Raw genomic sequence first — 18,143 nt, forward strand, 5'->3', positions numbered from 1 at the left:
GGTTGAATTCATAATCTTCATTATTTGAAATGTCAGTGCAGTTTTAGAGACTAAACATCAAAATATGTTAAAACAAAGCTTCATTAATCAAAGAACATAAGATTATTTACTGATTAATCAACAGATAAGTTAGTAATGTAAATATTTTTCTTCATTATTTGATTACAACATATACATAATTTTTACTACTAAGTACTTTTCACACTGAAAAGAAAGCAAGAGTGATGAGACATACCTTACCTAAGTGTTAAATTTGTATTTGCTTAAGAATTCAGCAAGCAATTAGTATTCGTACATTAAGAATTTTGCAACAAGTCCTGAGAGCAAGTGACTTCATTTTTATCCGTGTACAGCAGTGCTACAATCTCATTTATCGACAGGGGAGTGGCAACCAGGAATCAGGCTGCTGCAGTACCCGATGAGCGGAGTTCTTAAACACAGTTACTCTTTGCCATCTAATTAATTCTACTGACTGATGCTGACACTGCTTGCACACTCAAAGTTAGCAGCTGTTCAAACAGCTTGCCAAAACTGGGTTCTGAAACTTTTGGAACCTGCATTTAAGCAGGGTTCAATGTGAAGGTAATTCTTTCTGTACTAGTGCACACACCTACATTGCTTTATTTGTATTTTTTTTTCCATTTGCTTATATTCCCATTTAAAAATTCATATGGCAAGTTTGTAAAAACTGTTTCTGATCATGTTTCCTAGGTACACATAGCTATAAATCTTCATGCTGCAACTTAAGAATGCAACAACGAAGCTCTGATTATTCTTCAGACCTGATCAAAGAGACCTGCACCAGAGTGGAACTTCTAGACAGAGAAGCTGATCTCCATATGGAAAATGCTGCTTTGTCTGGAAGCAGTAGCCCAGAAGATGTCTTCAGTTCCTGTGAAATGCAGCCAGGACCAGTTTGTATGGACACCACCTTGCCTGAAGGGGACTACATCCTCAGAGGAGATTACACAGAGCCTTCACTTCTGAGGATTCCTCCAGAGGAGTGCACTGAGATCCACCATGTGCTTTTCCAGTTTGACCGTCATGCTCGGGCCAGAATTTCCACTTCTCCAACTTTAAGACGTCTAAGGATGACCTCTGCCTCACAAGCACTGTCATTTCAGGACTGTTCTGATGGAGCTCAGCTGGGGAATCAAAAGGAATATACTGGCTCTCTCCACCACATCTGTAAGAGTCCACCTCGGTGCATTGCAATTTCCTCATTGTCACTGCCTCCTTGTGTCCATGCAAAATTGTTGTCATCCAAAGCCAAGTCTGAGACAACTATAGCAGTTCCAGAGTCTGATGCAGCCAGATCAAAGCTTGCAAGCCAAAAAGATCCTCTCAGCAATGGCAGTCCCAATGAGCCACCCAGAAAGTCCTGGAGAGCCAATTCTGCTACGCTTCCTAAGAGACTCCCCCACGCAAGCCCTACGCTCTGGACAGGTGTCCAGGTAAGAGGAACAGGAGGATGCAATCTCTTTTTCATGTTCACTGTTGCTCCATCACGGCCCAGTGCATAAATAAAACCCCAGTTCTTCACCTGAACTGCAAGCTGGGCCGTGATCCTTTACTACAGCAGACCAACTTCTACACTTAACAGGAAGGGAGATTTTTCTTTCCAAATCAGCAGGAGACAGCAGTGCCAGCCTTGTCTCTTGGTGACCAGGTTAGCCTAGTCCACTCCTGTACATGGACACTCTTTCCCACCTCTGTCCATTCACCCTGGGGGACCAGCACAACTGTTGGTGGGGTTGTGGAAGAACAAGACTAAGTCATTTGTCCCATTTAGAATTGGGTTTTATCAGCAAGATTATTGCTAAGACAGAGAAGTTCTCTATTCTGCTTTACTGAATAGCATTATTAACCCTAATAAAACCACGAATTAAGTTGGTCGAGCCAAATTTAAGGTGTGCTACTACCAAAGGAAAAGGAACAATTCGCTTTATTTATTTCCACTTACCTAGCACTCCCACTCACTGGTGCCCCTCCTTTTTTATATCCAGCTTCATAAACAAAGAAACAATTGTGCAATCTTTTCTGAAAAAAAAGAAACCCTGCTCCAGTGAGTGTCAGCATCAGTAATGAGAAATAAGCAAGGGAGGAGTAAACCCTGCTTCTATTCAGCACAGGAAACTACCATTCATCTCTCCACAAGGATAAAGGAAGAGGCTTTTTGTACAAGCAGGTTTGCTTCTAGATCTGCTCTCAAAGACCTTCCATTATGTATAGAGGCAATTAAATTCACACACATACTTGACTCTGTCCTTATGCAAACCCTCTACACTCACATTTTACTGAGGGTGGAGGGTGGCAAATAGGTGTAGAGTTCTTCACTACTACTACTGTAGTGAAAAATTAACCAGAAAAGTTAGTTTTGCTCCACAAACCAAAAGCTATTTTCCTCCCCCACCGCCACCCCCTTCAAATATAGAAAACATTCTCAATATCAAATGAGTTTTTCCACAAGGGTGAAATTAATTAGTCCATGTCCAAGCCTGTAACACTATTATTAGTACATTTCCCTTTACAAATGAGTTCCTTTTACACAAAAAATCAGATTGCTTGCTTTCCAACCAAGTAACTAAGAATGTCTCACTTTCTTTCAGGAGAGTGGACTGCCCAAGCAAAGGTATGCACGCATTTGTTTTATCTGATTCTAAGCTAGACTCTCCTACTCAATTTTTATTGAATTTGCTTCACTAAGACAAAACTGAACATTGAGTCATGTATATGTAACTCAACCTTAATTTGTAGATTTGCTATGTCAAATGCCTGTCACCAGTTCACTAAACTTTTAAATGAGATTTTCTTTCAAAAGTGGCCCTCTCCCTAGCACATTTAGCTATATTTCACGCAATATTTCATCCGGATCATCAGAGAGCTTTGCACTAGGAGCTAACTACCAAAAGGTCTGGTTGTTTGGTTTAGCAGTGTCAAATTTCAGCTTGAAGAATGTGAAATACCTCATAATCTTGAGTGACATTCTTCAAAAGTTCGTGGAAGGGAAAAGGGAGGAAAGGAGCTAGCAGAACAGCTCAATATTGTTCTCATACATGAGCAATGCAGATCTAGGACTGCTACTGGAGGGGGTGATTGTTAATCCTACAAACTAAGAATACATAGAATGCATGGATGTTATAAGTTAATGCACACAAGATAGAATGTTGCATACCGTTGATCTGTGCAGTAAATTGTGTCAAGGTCTTACAAACAAGTATCAGAAAGTAAAAGTTCTATTAGAAATTACTTTGCTTAAGACATGTTTCTTTGCTTAAGATGTTCAAATGTTTACAGAAAAGAAATAAAGTTTTGTTTTCTCCCCACACAACAAGGCAGTAGAAGATAGCATCTTCCTTAATAACCGCCCCTCTGTCCTCTGTTGTTGATGGAGTAGTGCTCACTTTACTGCATGATCCCCTCAAGGATGTTTGGGACTGGGTGGTTTGGAGCAGAGTGATATAGTCTAGCATTTTCACAATCCAGTTCCCTAGATGAGGTTCAAGAGATGTGTGCATGCATTGGAAGTTACATGTTCACTGGAGAAGGGGCCTCCTAGATGTTCTGAATTCTTGCAGTTTTCAACCCACTCTTTAGCATTTTGAATTTACAATGGAGATGGAGTGAGAAGGGGAGGGAAAGATCCTTTCATCTGGATGTGAAAACAAATTATCTGTACCTATTGTGGGAAGAGTCTGCTCTGAACCAACTCAAAACAGCAATACATAAACATATTTCACTCTCAGGGTGAAGATTTGGGTGCTGTGTAACAAGCTTCAGGGGAGAAATTGGAGATGTTGAATGCAGACCTTTAAACAGGAGAACATTGAATGTTTAGTGTACACACCTTCTTTTAGTGCTGCTCACCTATAGTGGCTTCAGCAGGAAGTCTCTATATGCCAGCTGGGATATTGGCTTTGGACTTCTATCCAGACACCTTTTAAAAATCAAGATATCACAAAGGAAACAATCCAAGATTTTTTCCAGATCCACTACCAGGAAAGATTTTCAAAAGGTGATTTGTATGATATATTATTATTTCTATATTGATCAATATTAGAATGGGCAAAAATATAGAAAAAATATCACCAGTTTCTGCTTTAAATCTTTTTTTGTCAAGTTTAATTTGGTTCAAGGTCTGGGTTAAGCCCCAGCTCCTCCTTTACTAAGATCATTAGTCTAACTTCTTAGCAGATAATCCCCTCTTATGACAACCAGCAAAAACTGTTGAAATCTCAGATTATTCTCTTCATCTAGAAGCACATTAGGACAGCTGGCAACCCTTCTCCAAGACTGACTTACATGTTGCGCTGAGTAAAATCATATCCCTGTCCTTCAGTTTTAATGAACATCTCTTCTCCCTGCTCCCAGGCTGTACTTTCAAAAAACTTCCTTAATGCACCTATGCTCATTTTACACAGCCTTCCCCCACACAATCCTCAGTCAGGCATGCCAGCACATCTCTGTCAGCATGGCAACTTGCTGACCTGATGTCAATTTAAAAGAACCATCCAAAGTAAACAAACAAAAGGGACAAGAGGGGCAGCCCAGAGAGAAGTATATTTGATGGAGAGTAACTATATACACAGGATATTTATTTTTCCAAACCATGACCTGCTTCAATATCTTTAATAATTTTCCATAACTTTGCCATGCAAATCTATGACATTATCATGTTTCAAAAAACATGTGGATTTTAAGGAGGAATTATTGCAGATAGTATCTCCTCAGATGCTTGAGTTTGTCCCTAAAGTACAAGCATTTCTTTCACTCCATCACTGCAGCACTCTGCTCCCGTAAGTAAAACAAAATAAAATTAAAGAAAAAGGCAAAGCTTCAGAGTCTGAAGGCATGAGAAGATGCTAAAATATTGCACAGACTTTAAACCTAGTAAATTGTATTACAAAGCACTGCAGTAATTTAATTTCTCCAGAAAAAAAACCCAAAAGAAGCATCTGATGTATCTGTCTACAGGCATCAGGCCAGGAAACCAGATACCTGTACTTTCATCTCTGAAGTACGACTATGTAATTTAGGCATGCAAGCCATTAATCAGCCCAGGCTTGTCAGACTGCAAAGATATATTGTCACAGATACCCAAGTGATCTTGCCATGCTCCCACATTTCTTGGGCTTGTGCACGTGTGAGAAGAGCTTGTTTAGCCATATGTGTGCCTGAAGTTCAAAGTGTTTTGTAAATAACATCATTTAACTCAGTTACAATGAAACGGTGCTTCCATTTTTAGTCTTCATAAGCCACTAGTCTGCAGTGTCAAATATATTGTGAAAATAGTAGTAGGCTAGATGCTTTAAAAATCAATAATACACTGGCAAAATTTTACTGTGGAGCCAACCTGAAATAAACCTCCTGAATTTCCTAGTACAGTAATAACACCTCTGAGAGTTATCCTTGTACTATATTGCAGCAGCTGCCCAAGAGATTGTGTCCTGGAATCACTAGAGGTTTCAGTATCATCTTAATACAATCACTACCAACACTGCAAATTTGCACTGGGTAGCACTCGGTGCATGTCTCAGGGAGGTGCTCCTGTGAGGAGCACTCCTCTCCCTTGCACTGGAAAGGGCTTGCAGACAAGAAGCCGACCCTGCCCATTACAGCTCTCACACCACGTGCTAAGGGTTCAATTTCATGAGAAACCACAGTTTCATTGTAAATCCTAAAGCCAAATAAACAGATCTTATGTTACCCATTCAGTAGGACTGGCAGAAAAACTTTCAGAGAACTCCTGCACTGCCCATTGTAACCTTCTAAACACATAGTTTTTATGCCCTGATATATCCATGCTTCAAGTGTTAGAGTCCCAGACCTGGCCCTCCCGATAGCCTTCAGCCCTCTCTGTTGTTAGGGGCAGCTTTCATCTATACCATTTAATTGTTTAGCTAAGGCAACTGTAAGAAGTATCACTATCAAGTCATAAAAAAGGTACAATCTCCATGTCCTACTCTACATATCAAATCCCAGTTCTCTACCACAGAGCTCATCTGTGAGTTGATAAGTTGTCAAGTAACTATTTATGCACTTAAGGGGAAAAATATACCTGCCAGGTTTCTCATCAAGTGCGGCAAATGGCTAGATATTCACAGTAAGGTAACTGCCTAGCCAAAAAAAAAAATATCTCAGTAAGAATCATGCTTAGCTGACCAAAATACCATGCTCATAAGTGGTGACTGAAAAATAGAATCTTTATATATGTACACACCCTTTGTGCCTCCTCCCTCAGATACTTGATTACTGACCCTTTGAGCCCTAATGCAGTCTTCATGCATCAGTCAATTAAAGGCAGCACCCCAGGAGCTGCAGACATCAGTCCCTCTGCAGCATGTACCAACACAATTCATTAGGTATCAGTATGAATTATTAGCAAAATCCAAAAAGGTTTCTCATATGCACCAACAGTTTATGTGAATGCAAGCAGCCTCTGGCACAAACACTTTGTTGGATACAGAATGCCTGTGTCACTTTTCTTGATGGATCTAGATCCTGGACAGTACTCTCCGTTACGAACAACAATAGTTGGAAAGAGACATTTGTTTTCAATCAGTAGGGCCACTGGGTCATATTACATTCAAAATATTTGAAATAGCAGAAAAAAAATGCCTAAAATATTTAGAAAGAAAATAGCACAAACTAGACAAAAGTTTATATATTTTTTTTAAACCCAGCATTTTAACTGTTTCACTAGTGCACTGTCTTTTCTTGAAATGACCTGAGTAATAGTGATAGGAAGGCTAAAAGTAAAGATAACTCACACATCAGCTAAAAACAGTATTTAACTGCTTCTTTGGACTCCAGTGCCAAAACATAGATTCGAAAATCCCCACTCACTTTTTGTCTAACCTCAGAAGAAACCAGGAATTTTCAATCTGTAAATGCTCTAATTACTTATTATCTGAGGCAAGCCATGACCATAAGTACCTTGATCTTAGCATCAATGTGGAGTTGGAAAGATAATTCGATATTTGCTTTCAATTGCTGAAATTCTCTACTCATTGTTCTTTTTGCATATTATGTCATAGCTCCTGTGATTTCATTTTTTAGCTGATTCCTTCTGTATCAGCAAGGAACACTTGAGAAGTTTCCTCTGCAGCCTCAAGCAGACAGATGTGATGTGTGTTGTTGCATTTCGCAGATCAGCCGAGCGCAGGCGGAGCTCCCTGGTAGTGAGTCTGCCAGGACTCGAGGTGTTTCCTGGAGACCTCCTGGTGTCAGACAGTGCCATGGACTACCTGCCCTGCTCATCCTTCCTGCTAAGTGCAGGTCAGACAAAGCATGGGGTTTGCTCTTTCAAGCCAAGCAGAAGCTGGGAGTGGAGCATGTGTGCACATGGGATGGGAGGGAGGATGTGTACAATGAGAACATGAGGTGCTGCAGCCTCTGTTGGGGATCCTGTTACGCCACACCAAAGTGACTGTATTGCCAATTTTAAAATTCCACTTTTTTTCTTTTCTTTTTTTTCTCATCTTTCTTTTTCTTTTTTTCCACCCTGCATTTTATTGTCGAATGCAAAATGCAAGTAGATGAGAGGTTAGGACACAGATCACATTGCTCCTCCACAGGCTAGGAGCAACCAGAGCCCAGGCCAGGATCTCCATCTGCAAGCAGCTGAGTTATAATTTCCTACCTCCACAGCTTCAAGCAGAGAGAAGAGTGGCCCATGCTGCCTTTTCCCATAGTGTTCTGATCACAAGGGTAGCAGACCCAACTCATGGCTAGAGGCTGCTCACAGCTCCTTCCAAAACTGAAATGCAGACCTGCAAGCAACTTCCACAAATATTTATTGCAGAATAGAGTATTGTGTGTGGTGAGATTCCCAGAGACCAAACATCCTGGTGGCCAGAGATCAAAAGTTTCTCAAAAAGTCAGTCAAGGTCACAACCAGCATTTCCATGATAGCAAATAAGCCAGCCATTCCCAGAGTGGCCAAGACCTTCAAAATCCAGAAACAAAGTTTTGACTGTGAGTCCCAGTCACACGGCTGAAGGTGCCACATAAAGAAAACCTTTTCAGATTTCTTGCTTAACACAATCATTCCTCGCAACTCACCAGTGCACTGCTAAATCTAGACCCCCATCTTTCCCTGTGCCTTACCAAGGACCACAAACTACAGTCTGCCTCACTGTGCCAGATCCACGACAGATCTGAGGCTTTGGGCTTGTAGAATTGTTTATTCACTGGAGTTTTAAATACCTGCATAATTCCAAGTTATCATAATGAGAAGATATAGACTAATTCTTGCTTTAAAACAATCTTCAAGAATTGGCTTGAGGTATGATGATTTTCCCATGTAAAGAACTGGCAATCACACACTGATCACCTGCAACAAGTAGGAGTGTTTGGCATCATCCAAGATCCCATCACAGATAGTCATAATTCTCGCTGGGAGAACCCAACAAGCTGAATGGATTTTAAGTCTGGCGCTCAAACTGCCTAAACTCAAGTATTAAATGTGAGCCAAGTAGAGTATAGTCCACCAAGTTTCATCCAAAAATAAATAGATAAATAATATAAATATCAGTTTTATTTTTAGCTATTTGTGTCTTTACTGACAACTTTTGTTTTACCCATTAGAGTCCAAAAAGTCAAGGTGGCCATTTGCCAAAAGAGGAGTCGTGAGTATTTCACCATTTTGTTTTACCTTGAACTGACCTTGCCTTTCCCTACAACTAACATAGCTTCTTTACTTTCTTGCCCTTGGAGAAAGGCAGCCAGCAGGTGAGCTGAACTCAGAGGTCTCAGCCCTCCCTGAGACTGTCTTCTCCATTTATGAAAACTTTCACTTACTAAGGTATCTGAATTTCCCTTCTGTGTACTCTTCAGCATTCAGAAAATCATTTACAAGTGTCTTGACAACTTTTTCTCCCTAAACATGTAATTGAGAACAGTCTCTTCCCAGTATTTTTTGCATTTTATCAAAGAATAGTTTGTGTATATGAAACCAATGCAAGCACTCAGATTAGTATGTACAAGACTCTTCATTTGATAGCAGTTCTATAGCATTTAAAGGAGCATGACCTAAAGCAGAGAATGTTTAGATTCAGCAAAATATTTGAAATCTGCAATAAATAGCATTTGATATTTAGACAAAAGTGATTTCAGAGACTGTTAAATGCCATAAAATTTAACTTATGAGATTCATTTGCTGGTACATTGCTTAACTGTGCATCTATATTAACTGCATTATTGTTGCTGCTCCATTTCAATCTATCTTTCAAAATGAACAGCTGAACTTAAACTCTAAGTTTCAAATATTATAATCAAACACATATTTCAAAACTGGCTTGAGTTCAGTGCCTAAAGTTCAGACAATAGAAATCCATGAAGTGGGAATATACTGTTCCCGAGAACAGATAATGCTTAGGCAAACACCTTATAAGTCTGTGCCCACAGCACTAAGTTAGAGTTCAGAAATAACATTTAAACTTTTTACATGGCCTGAAAAAACATAGCCAAAACAAAAGCAATTGTTTTTATTTCATGGTCCCTCACACAAACTCCTGCTGCTCTTTTTGCTTTCTGAAAGCTCATTTTACACACACTACTCTGCAACTGACCAAGGGAGCTTTTTCAATAGCTCAAAACATTAAAAATAAATACATAAATACATCACTTTGTATACCTATGACAGGAGGATGATTTCACCTATGAATCTGTTGTCCCCTATCCCTGGCAGTGCTACAGGAAGCCAAATATTTCATTTGTTTTGTCTTCCAAGGGTAGCCCATTGCCTGTTGCCATACCAATGATTTGCCCTGCCAAAGACTTGTGTATTACATAAATAAGATCTTACACATCCAAACCTAAGGCACTTACACACCTCACCCATAGCTACAAAGAAACCTGCCATCACCGCCTTATCTCTTTGTAGAAGAGCCTGGAAATATAAAGAAATCATTCATTTATGGGCAAACTCCTTACAGGTTAGAGCAAGGTTACAGAGCTGGGAAAACTTCTCTACAGCCTTCAAAACACTGTATCAGTCAGGGGTGGTTTTTTGTCGTTTAACAGGGTAAAGACAAACAGAAGCAAGCATCTGAGCTGGAAAATTGTCTTTCAACTGTAAAGATCGTAGACTGCTGCACATACGAATTTTTCTGCTTTAAGGTACCAAAATACTCAGGGTGATATTAAGGATACTTAACAATGGGAGGAGGAATTTTGTGTTCTTTGTAAGCTAAAATTTTTCAGTATATTAATCTGGATATGACACCTGTCTGTTAAATTAGTGCATAAGTATATGGTATATTTTTGAAATGGAGAGCCGAGGGGGAAATTGAGGGTCATAGCAGGTTAGCAAGGGCCCTCAAAAACATCTGGATTTTGCCAGGGTTGTCTGACTTCAGAGCAGGTCCATAATGTAATAGTGGTCACCTTAGGACTAAACAAAACTATTTCCAAGTGACTATAAAGACCTAGTCCTTTTGTACCTTGATTTTATTATCCAGAAAATAAGAAGTTATCATCTACCCAACAACAGCACAACAGAAGAAATTCCTTAGCATTTGCAAGCTGCCCACTAATTTTTGCCAAACATACCAAAACATAGACTATCACATTGTGTTACTTTCAAATTCAGTGTGTTTATAAGTATTTCAGAGGAAAATGTCAGGTTTTTAAATATTTTAAAGGAATCTTTAAGCTTTCAGAAGAAAAATCCCTAATTCAGATAGATGAGCTTTTACATGGAAATAGGACATAGAATCTCTTCATAAGGTCTGAAGCAAAAAAAAAATTGGTGATTTTCTTTCTTCTTCAATCAACAGAATAAGTCTTGGCATGAATTTATAAATGAGCAACAGACTGAGCAGAAAGATGTCAACAGCCGGTTAGAAGTGAAAAAAGAAGCAGCAGTGTGGGAACTTTTCACAAGTGAATGCACTTACTTTCTGGATCATTTGTTGGTTCTCAAGATGGTAACGTCAGATTTCACTTGGCAAAAATAATTAAACATTATTTGTTCTGCTGTGATGGACACAAAGCCACCTGAAACTTCTCATTAGAGGTCTGTGGGGGGATGACTTAAGCACCTGGTTTTTCCTCCCATCTTGCCTATTCATCCTGTTTCCATAGTTCCCTTTTCTGTCTTTATGATGGCATCTCTTCTAAATACCACTTTCTAGTGATGCAGTCTAGCGCTCTGCAACTACCATCTGACTGCAGATCCTTACAGGAATTTCACTGATATTCCACTAGTCCTCTCCCAAACACTGTGCTGAAGCCATGCTCCAATTGATTATTTCTGTACTGGACTATTCCAATTGAGTATTTCTCTGCTGTTAGTGTGCAACATCATATTCCTCATTTAACTTCATAGAGACCTGTGGTTAGATTATCCTGACTGGAGCATGAAAACTTCAGAATTCAGCAGACCTGTAGTTTTAATATTACATGAAAACAAGCACACTAAAAACAACTCCTTGCCCAAAAACTCTGTATTACCTCCAACACAGTGAATTTTAAGAGCTTGAAATATGGACAGGAATATTACACACTGTTACAAGAATAGCTGCACTATTTACATTCACCACACATCAAAAGTTAATGTATCCATTTAAAAGGATGGAAGCTTACACAAATATTTTCTTATCATTTTAGTCTCATTCAGCACAGACAATTTCTGATTTTTTTATTAGTCAAAGAAAAGAGATTTGTGAAACATTTTCCATGTTGCTGAAAAGCTAGCCTGGACAATACAAGAACAACTGCAAAGTAAAGGAAATAAATAGAGGAGTGGGCTGAATTCCTACTTGCTGGGGCAGAACAGGAAGGGACAGGAAATGGGATGACAGGACCAGCTATTGGTCCAAGGAAGGAGAAGAGCATCCTTCCTCCTATACACTTTGTTCAGGAATCTGAAAAGATTAAAAAGTGGTGAATACTGGGAAGGAAGATGATAACAGCAGGCATGCAGGCTCCTTTTGAGTCTGATGTAGGAACCCAGAGATAAGCTTTAGCCAGCCCTGCGTGACCCATGAATGATGAACTATTCAGTCCATGCCAGCTCCCCAAACTCTCCTGCAAAGGAAAGAACTCATTGCATTTGGGCAACCAGTTTTAAAGGTACCTGCTTTCTTCCAAGTATAGAAATATTTCACTGATTTTAATGAATCTCCACAGGGAGCTCTAAGACCACCATAAATCCCCTTTAAGCTCTCAGGTCAACCTGGTCATGGTAACTAAAGAATTACACAAGGCTAAGCAAACACTCTCACTAGCTATTCAGTCTTGGCACTTGGGTGATGGGTTTTTTCCATTAATGCTTTATACACATTAACAACAAAAAAAAAAAGAGCTACTCAGTAACCTATAAATTTTAAGCCTTTTTCAGATTTAGGTCAGATTCAGTACAGCTCAATCAGCTTATAAAATATAAAATCTTAAACAGCCAATAAATACACATGCAGTTTTCACTCAATACTAGTTAATAAAAAGAGATAAAAAACCTCCACAGGACCTCTACTTACCTTATTCCAAGAATATCTTTTTTTGTCATAGTAACTCTAAGCAATTTAGAGAGCAGCAGATGCATGGGTTAGGCAGGAAAGCATTTAGAAAGGTCATAGAAATCTGTAACTGTGACTCTGATGTTCCTCAGTCCTGCACGCAGGGATCTGCAGGGGGTTCATTTGCCCCTCTTCTGCCCAAGGGCACAGCAGGGACACAGCTGCCTCCATGGTAACCACAGAGAAACCCCGGAGACATCACTCATATCCCTCTTCTGCACACAAAACCCAATATTTAACCTTCAGCCAGATCAGGAAACTTTTCTCACAATGCCATCTTCTGCCCTCCCTAAATGAAATGATGCTTTCATAAGAATTTCAGTATAAATGTCATTTTCAGGGGGAAAAAAAAACCCAAAACACATATTGATTTGGAACAAACAGTAAATAACATGGATTTGTTTTGATTTTAAAGATATTTATGAACACTCTAAAATACCTCCAGCGTAACGAATTTCTCTTGGATGTGGATTTGTGGAGACTTTTTGCAAACTTAGAGGAGTTAAACAAGGTGAGTAGAAAAAGAGAAATGTTACTCAGATCAGAAATCAATCAGCCCAATAAAGGAAAACAACAAACCAAAAGCTTCTATTCAATTTCAATGCTCACATTTGCAACTTTTTTCATATAATAAATTTTTTCTTCCTCTCTATGTGGTATACCACTGAGGGTCAAATATCACCAGTGTAAATCATTCTCCTGTATCTCCAGCAAAAGATACACAGCATTTTAAACATGAGGGAGAGCTCATTTGGTAGTTGTTTCTGAAGTAAACACAAGCTTGAAACTAATTCTCATAAGCAGCAACCTTTTAAAAGGATTTGTGAAGATAAACTACAACACAATCCTCACAGCTAAACAGTAAGCATGGCAAAATCACTACATAACATGTCCCCTTTTGCAAACAGATGGGCACAATGCCTTTGCTGTCTATTATGCCACCCAGTAGAGCAAGTTAAAACAAAATGGTGATCCCTTCCCTCCAGCTGAGGTTTCCCTTGGTATGTGTGCAAGGATCTCTCCCACACAGACTAGATGCTCTGTGTTCATGTGCTACTCACCCTGCACTGTCCAGGAGGAGGGAGGCCACGAGGCTTGGCTGTGATGTGCTCCAGCTGTTTGCTGCTTTTGACCAGTTGCTGGGAGACCATTTTCAGCTCCTGAAAGTTAAAAACCCCTAAGTCAAAAATAGCTTTCACATTACTTTAGAAACAAAACAGGGTTTTTTTAGCTTGAGGCCCCTTTTACAAGACACCTCACCCTTCATAGCAAAGTGAATTTTGGGAAGCACTCTGCAGCTGCCTTAATTGAATGATTACTCACAATCACATCACATGCCCTAAATCAGTTGCTGAGCTCAATTTCTTTCCCTTATTGTAATTCCCTTGCCTTAATAGTGAATATCTCCCTTTTTAGCCAAAACAAAACAATAGGGAAAGTCTTCAAAGTAGGGATAATTAGCCAGAATTCAAACACATGCACAAGGCACTGCTGCTCAGTCACAGAACTTGCACCTGGTGAGCTGCTGAATCACCAACCAGCAGGTTTGGAGATACAAGGAAAGAGATTTTTAGCTGACAGGTTTCACCTTTGTCTTGTTGTGAACTAAGACTGTACATGCAGGCAACAACTAGAGTTCAGCAGATGTGTGATTGTTGATTCCTTTGTTCTTGTTCAAAGAAAAGAGTGGAATATGTTGCTGTATTCCACTTACCTTTGAGCTTGGCTAGAGCTTGGTCAGGTCTTGAGAGAACTATCTTAAAAAAATTTTTTTGTTTACTTTCTAATTTTGTTGTCCTTATGATGAGTATGATAAATGATCATCTGTTATGCATACTTAAAACAGTGATTAAATATAGGAGAAAGAAGCTGCTCTCAATGCCTTTTGGGCCTTTTTTCATGCATTTTACAGCATGGATGTCTTCTTGGCAGCAGGCGGAATCCATTAAAAAATGCATGCTGTAAGAATTATAAAGGCCAAAATTAAAGAATAAGCATCATTCTGTGAGCATCCTTGACCCTATAAATACACCAAATACAGCAGTCTGCAGCAACTACAGTTTCACAGTATCACAGTATCACAGAAGATGATGTGCCCCTCTGGCCTAAAATTTGGACAACAACTTAGCCCAGTCATGAATTTCTGTGAAAAGAGTGTGTTCAGGAGGAAAGTGTAGGTTTAGGAGCAGACTTGCAGTCCCATCTGACTGATAAGGTTAGCATCTTGAATCCAATACAAACACGTTAACTTATGGGGAATATGTGACTTTTTATAATGTTTTACAGATACTTCCTTCACCTTCAATTGTATGAAACAAACTCAAACTATGAAAGATGGTGTCTTCTTCAAATGACCATGAAGGCTTCCTTAATTGTCACAGCTCTGTCATACACAATCAGTGTTTTCCAGCAGATTCCACTCACCCATTGTCATTTTTAATGTCAATCCTTGTTAAATACACATGCTACCCTAAGACAAGTTTAAATGGACTAACTAATCTTGTTTCAAAGCTTTTGTCATAAGGCATTATCACAACATAAGTGGGTATTTGTATAGATTTGTTTTAGCTGCTGACTAATTAAAGCATTCTGGGCATAATTCTGAAGACAATTCTGGCAATGCTAGAGATAAGTATAGGCACCCATTACACTTGGAGCCTTTGGAGAGGCCAGGGATGGGAAATAAAATTGCTTTAATCTTAACTTCAGATCACTGATGCTAATTTCTCTTTTTTTTTCCTTACTTAGATAAGTCTCAGTTTTCTGAGTAGTTTCTTTGAAACTGTGAAGAAGCATGTCAGCAAGTCAGACTCTCCCATGGATTTCAGGTCCATACTCAAAATGGTAACATATTTAGAAGTATTCTTGATTTAAATACAAGCAGCAGACCATTTAGCACGGCATACAAGTGCTCCAGAGCAATCAGATCAGTCAAGCACATGCCATCTTTCACAAGCAATCTATAGGAGCTCTAATGCCTGCACACCTTCCCTATGCTTGTAAAGCTGGAAACATTAACGCAGACAGAAAATCAATTGATTGACTTGAACCTTCCCTAGCTGTAGAGGCCATTAGAAAACTTCTGGGAAATACTAAAATAGACCCTACCTCAATGTTAAGATTTTTAACAGAGAAATTAAGGCTAAAACTTGGTTTCTTGCCCCTCTTACCACTGACTTCAGGCATTCTTGTTGATAATGTTTGTGTAGGCAGACAAAATCCCAGACAAAACTGCATTTTATCATGCATGATATTAAATATCTCCAACCTGAATGAGGTTATCCTGTTATTTCTAAGAGCATACTCAGATATAAAATACCATGTTACATGAAGTCATCAAAGCTGTTTCAGAAATAGTGGATTTTATCTTCAACTTCCTCATAAATTTCATATAATTTATTTCTAATAACAGTCTATGAACGTGTCACACCTCTTCAGAGCTGTTGGAACTGTACTCCCATGCATTACTTGAGCATTGTTGTGGTATTTTTACTACTTTACAGCTTTATTGCTGTTTAACTTGCCCTTTACTATTTTAATTCCCCATTTCCCTCTACCCCCTTTTCCTAGGTACAAGGAAATCTCACATAAAATGCACATTACAAACCCAAAACTGTTGTTTCTCCCTCTGTCATGATATTTTTCTTTCTTGATAAATTTCCAAACCTTTTCACAGTTTTTCCAGGGTGACCTCTGCCAGACACATCAGATTTATTGCCTTAATTATACCTCTGCTGTCTTCTACTTGGAAAAACTGAGACAGAGAGAAGATTTTGGCATCTACCTGAAAGTAAAGTGATGGTTTTGTTGTTGTTGTTGTCGTTGTTGTTGTTGTTGTCTTCAGCCTTCCTACCTTATGACGGGATTTTAACAGCAAACTAGGAATGTTCATTAGAAGCAAAACTGTGTAGATAGCGTTTCACATGGATTTTTTGAACTGCATAGCCCATCACTGATCAGAAGTCACCCTTCTGAGTGTACATTCACCTGCAAGTGTGAAAGTCCCCACTTGTAATTTAGAACAGATAAGGGGGGAAGAACTGGGCTGCAGAAAATACAAAATACTGGCCTCTTTCAAGCAGATGTTTTGCACATAATCCCTTGGCTCGGTGACCTCCATCTAAACAAAATTAAATGGTTACAGGAGAAAAAAAACAAAAATCAAGCCATATTGTAAATTCTCTCTAAAATGTTTTTTCTTTGGCATCAAAACAATATCAGTAAGGGAGCATTTACCTCCCTGATGAGGATTTCATACATTCACACCTAGGGAAAATGTTTCCCAGTGCCAAGCAGCAGTGACCCTAAAATATAAGGCTGCTTTCAAACCTAACTTAGTTTAATTTTCTAAGGTTTTGCTGAGAAAATTAAAACAGCAGATAAATAAGAGCCCCACTTGACATAATAGCATGGCCACAGCATCTGGAATGGTAAGCAGCAATGCAGAAAGTGAATCTGGAAGGGTGATGCAATTTCCCCTGTAGAGAGCTGTCCTGGGTTTGGCTGGGATAGTGTTAGTTTCATTCCTAGTAGCTGGCATGGTGCTGTGGTTTGGATTTAAGGTGAGAGTAATCTTGATAACACACTGATGTTTACTTGTTGCTGAGCAGTTTGTACTAAGTCAAGGACTTTCCTGTCTCTCACCACCACCAGCAAGAAATCTGGTGGGCACAAGAGGCTGGGAGGGGACACAGCCAGAACAGGTGACCCCAACTGGCCCAAGGGATATTCCATACCAAACAGTGTCATGTGCGGTGTATAAACTAGAGGGAAAGCTGGCTGGGGGGGCCTCTGCTCTGGGACTGGCTGGGCACTGGCCAGTGGGTGGGGAGCATGGTGCACCACTTGTTTTGTATATTCTGTTATTTTTTTCCCCTTCTGTTTCTGTTCTATTAAACTGCCTTTATCTCAAACTACAAACTTTATTTTTTATTTCAACTTCTCTTGCCCATCCCACAGGAGGGTGTGAAGAGTGAACAAGTGACTGCATGGTTTAGCTACTTGCTGGGTTAAACTATGACTAGAGCCTTTACACTGCCCTTTCTCTCACTGTGTGAGAAACTCATCTTTCATTAGTCCCTGTCTCATTAAAGTCAGCTAATGATGCAGAAAACTGTTTGCTACTTCCCAGCCAGGAAGCAAGCTGAAGCCTAAGGCAGATTTTCTTTGTCTTCAGCAGTGGTGTGAACAAAATGAGCAGTGCAAGAGGTTGCATCTGCCAGAGCTGCTGGTTGCTCCTCTGCATCGACTGACACGGTATCCCCTCCTTCTCAACAACATCTGGAAGAGAAGCACTGATGAAACAGAGAAACGTTTTATCCAGTCACTTAAAGAGAAGGTGGAAAAGTCCATAAGTAAGTAACAAAGGTTAAAAGTCAAGTATGCAGTTACAAACTAGAAAGTTACATGGCTTTCCTGTGCATGTCCTTTGACGTGTGAATTGGTCAAGTGTCTCTGCAGAAATGCAACAACGATGTGTGTGCCTTTCTACAGTGCTAAGCTTCATTCTGTAGGGAATGATTTGGGCCACCTTGTGTTGTCAAAGCCTCTCTGAGCAATGTCACAGGACTCCCAAAGCAGTGAGTCACTTGTATTTTCTCAGAATCATCTGCAGCGACAGGC

The 18,143-nt window shown here is 39.6% G+C and overlaps 1 protein-coding gene across 1 annotated transcript in view; it reads left to right on the plus strand.

The window, feature by feature from the left end:
* Window positions 1-724: 724 nt before the first annotated feature.
* Window positions 725-18,143, plus strand: part of PLEKHG7 (pleckstrin homology and RhoGEF domain containing G7) — a 28,738-nt gene continuing 11,319 nt past the window's right edge. Inside the window, exons 1-10 of the mRNA XM_085049218.1 lie at window positions 725-1,496; window positions 2,610-2,632; window positions 7,151-7,278; window positions 8,590-8,630; window positions 10,027-10,122; window positions 10,782-10,931; window positions 12,937-13,032; window positions 15,270-15,365; window positions 16,198-16,311; window positions 17,701-17,875. Coding sequence (XP_084905344.1) covers window positions 750-1,496; window positions 2,610-2,632; window positions 7,151-7,278; window positions 8,590-8,630; window positions 10,027-10,122; window positions 10,782-10,931; window positions 12,937-13,032; window positions 15,270-15,365; window positions 16,198-16,311; window positions 17,701-17,875 — 1,666 coding nt within the window. The 5' untranslated portion in view covers window positions 725-749. The remainder of the gene's footprint in view (window positions 1,497-2,609; window positions 2,633-7,150; window positions 7,279-8,589; window positions 8,631-10,026; window positions 10,123-10,781; window positions 10,932-12,936; window positions 13,033-15,269; window positions 15,366-16,197; window positions 16,312-17,700; window positions 17,876-18,143) is intronic.

The sequence above is a fragment of the Lichenostomus cassidix genome, chromosome 1Aa (assembly GCF_008360975.1).
Source record: "Lichenostomus cassidix isolate B80296 chromosome 1Aa, HeHo_3.0, whole genome shotgun sequence".
NCBI classification, from domain to species: Eukaryota; Metazoa; Chordata; class Aves; order Passeriformes; family Meliphagidae; genus Lichenostomus; species Lichenostomus cassidix.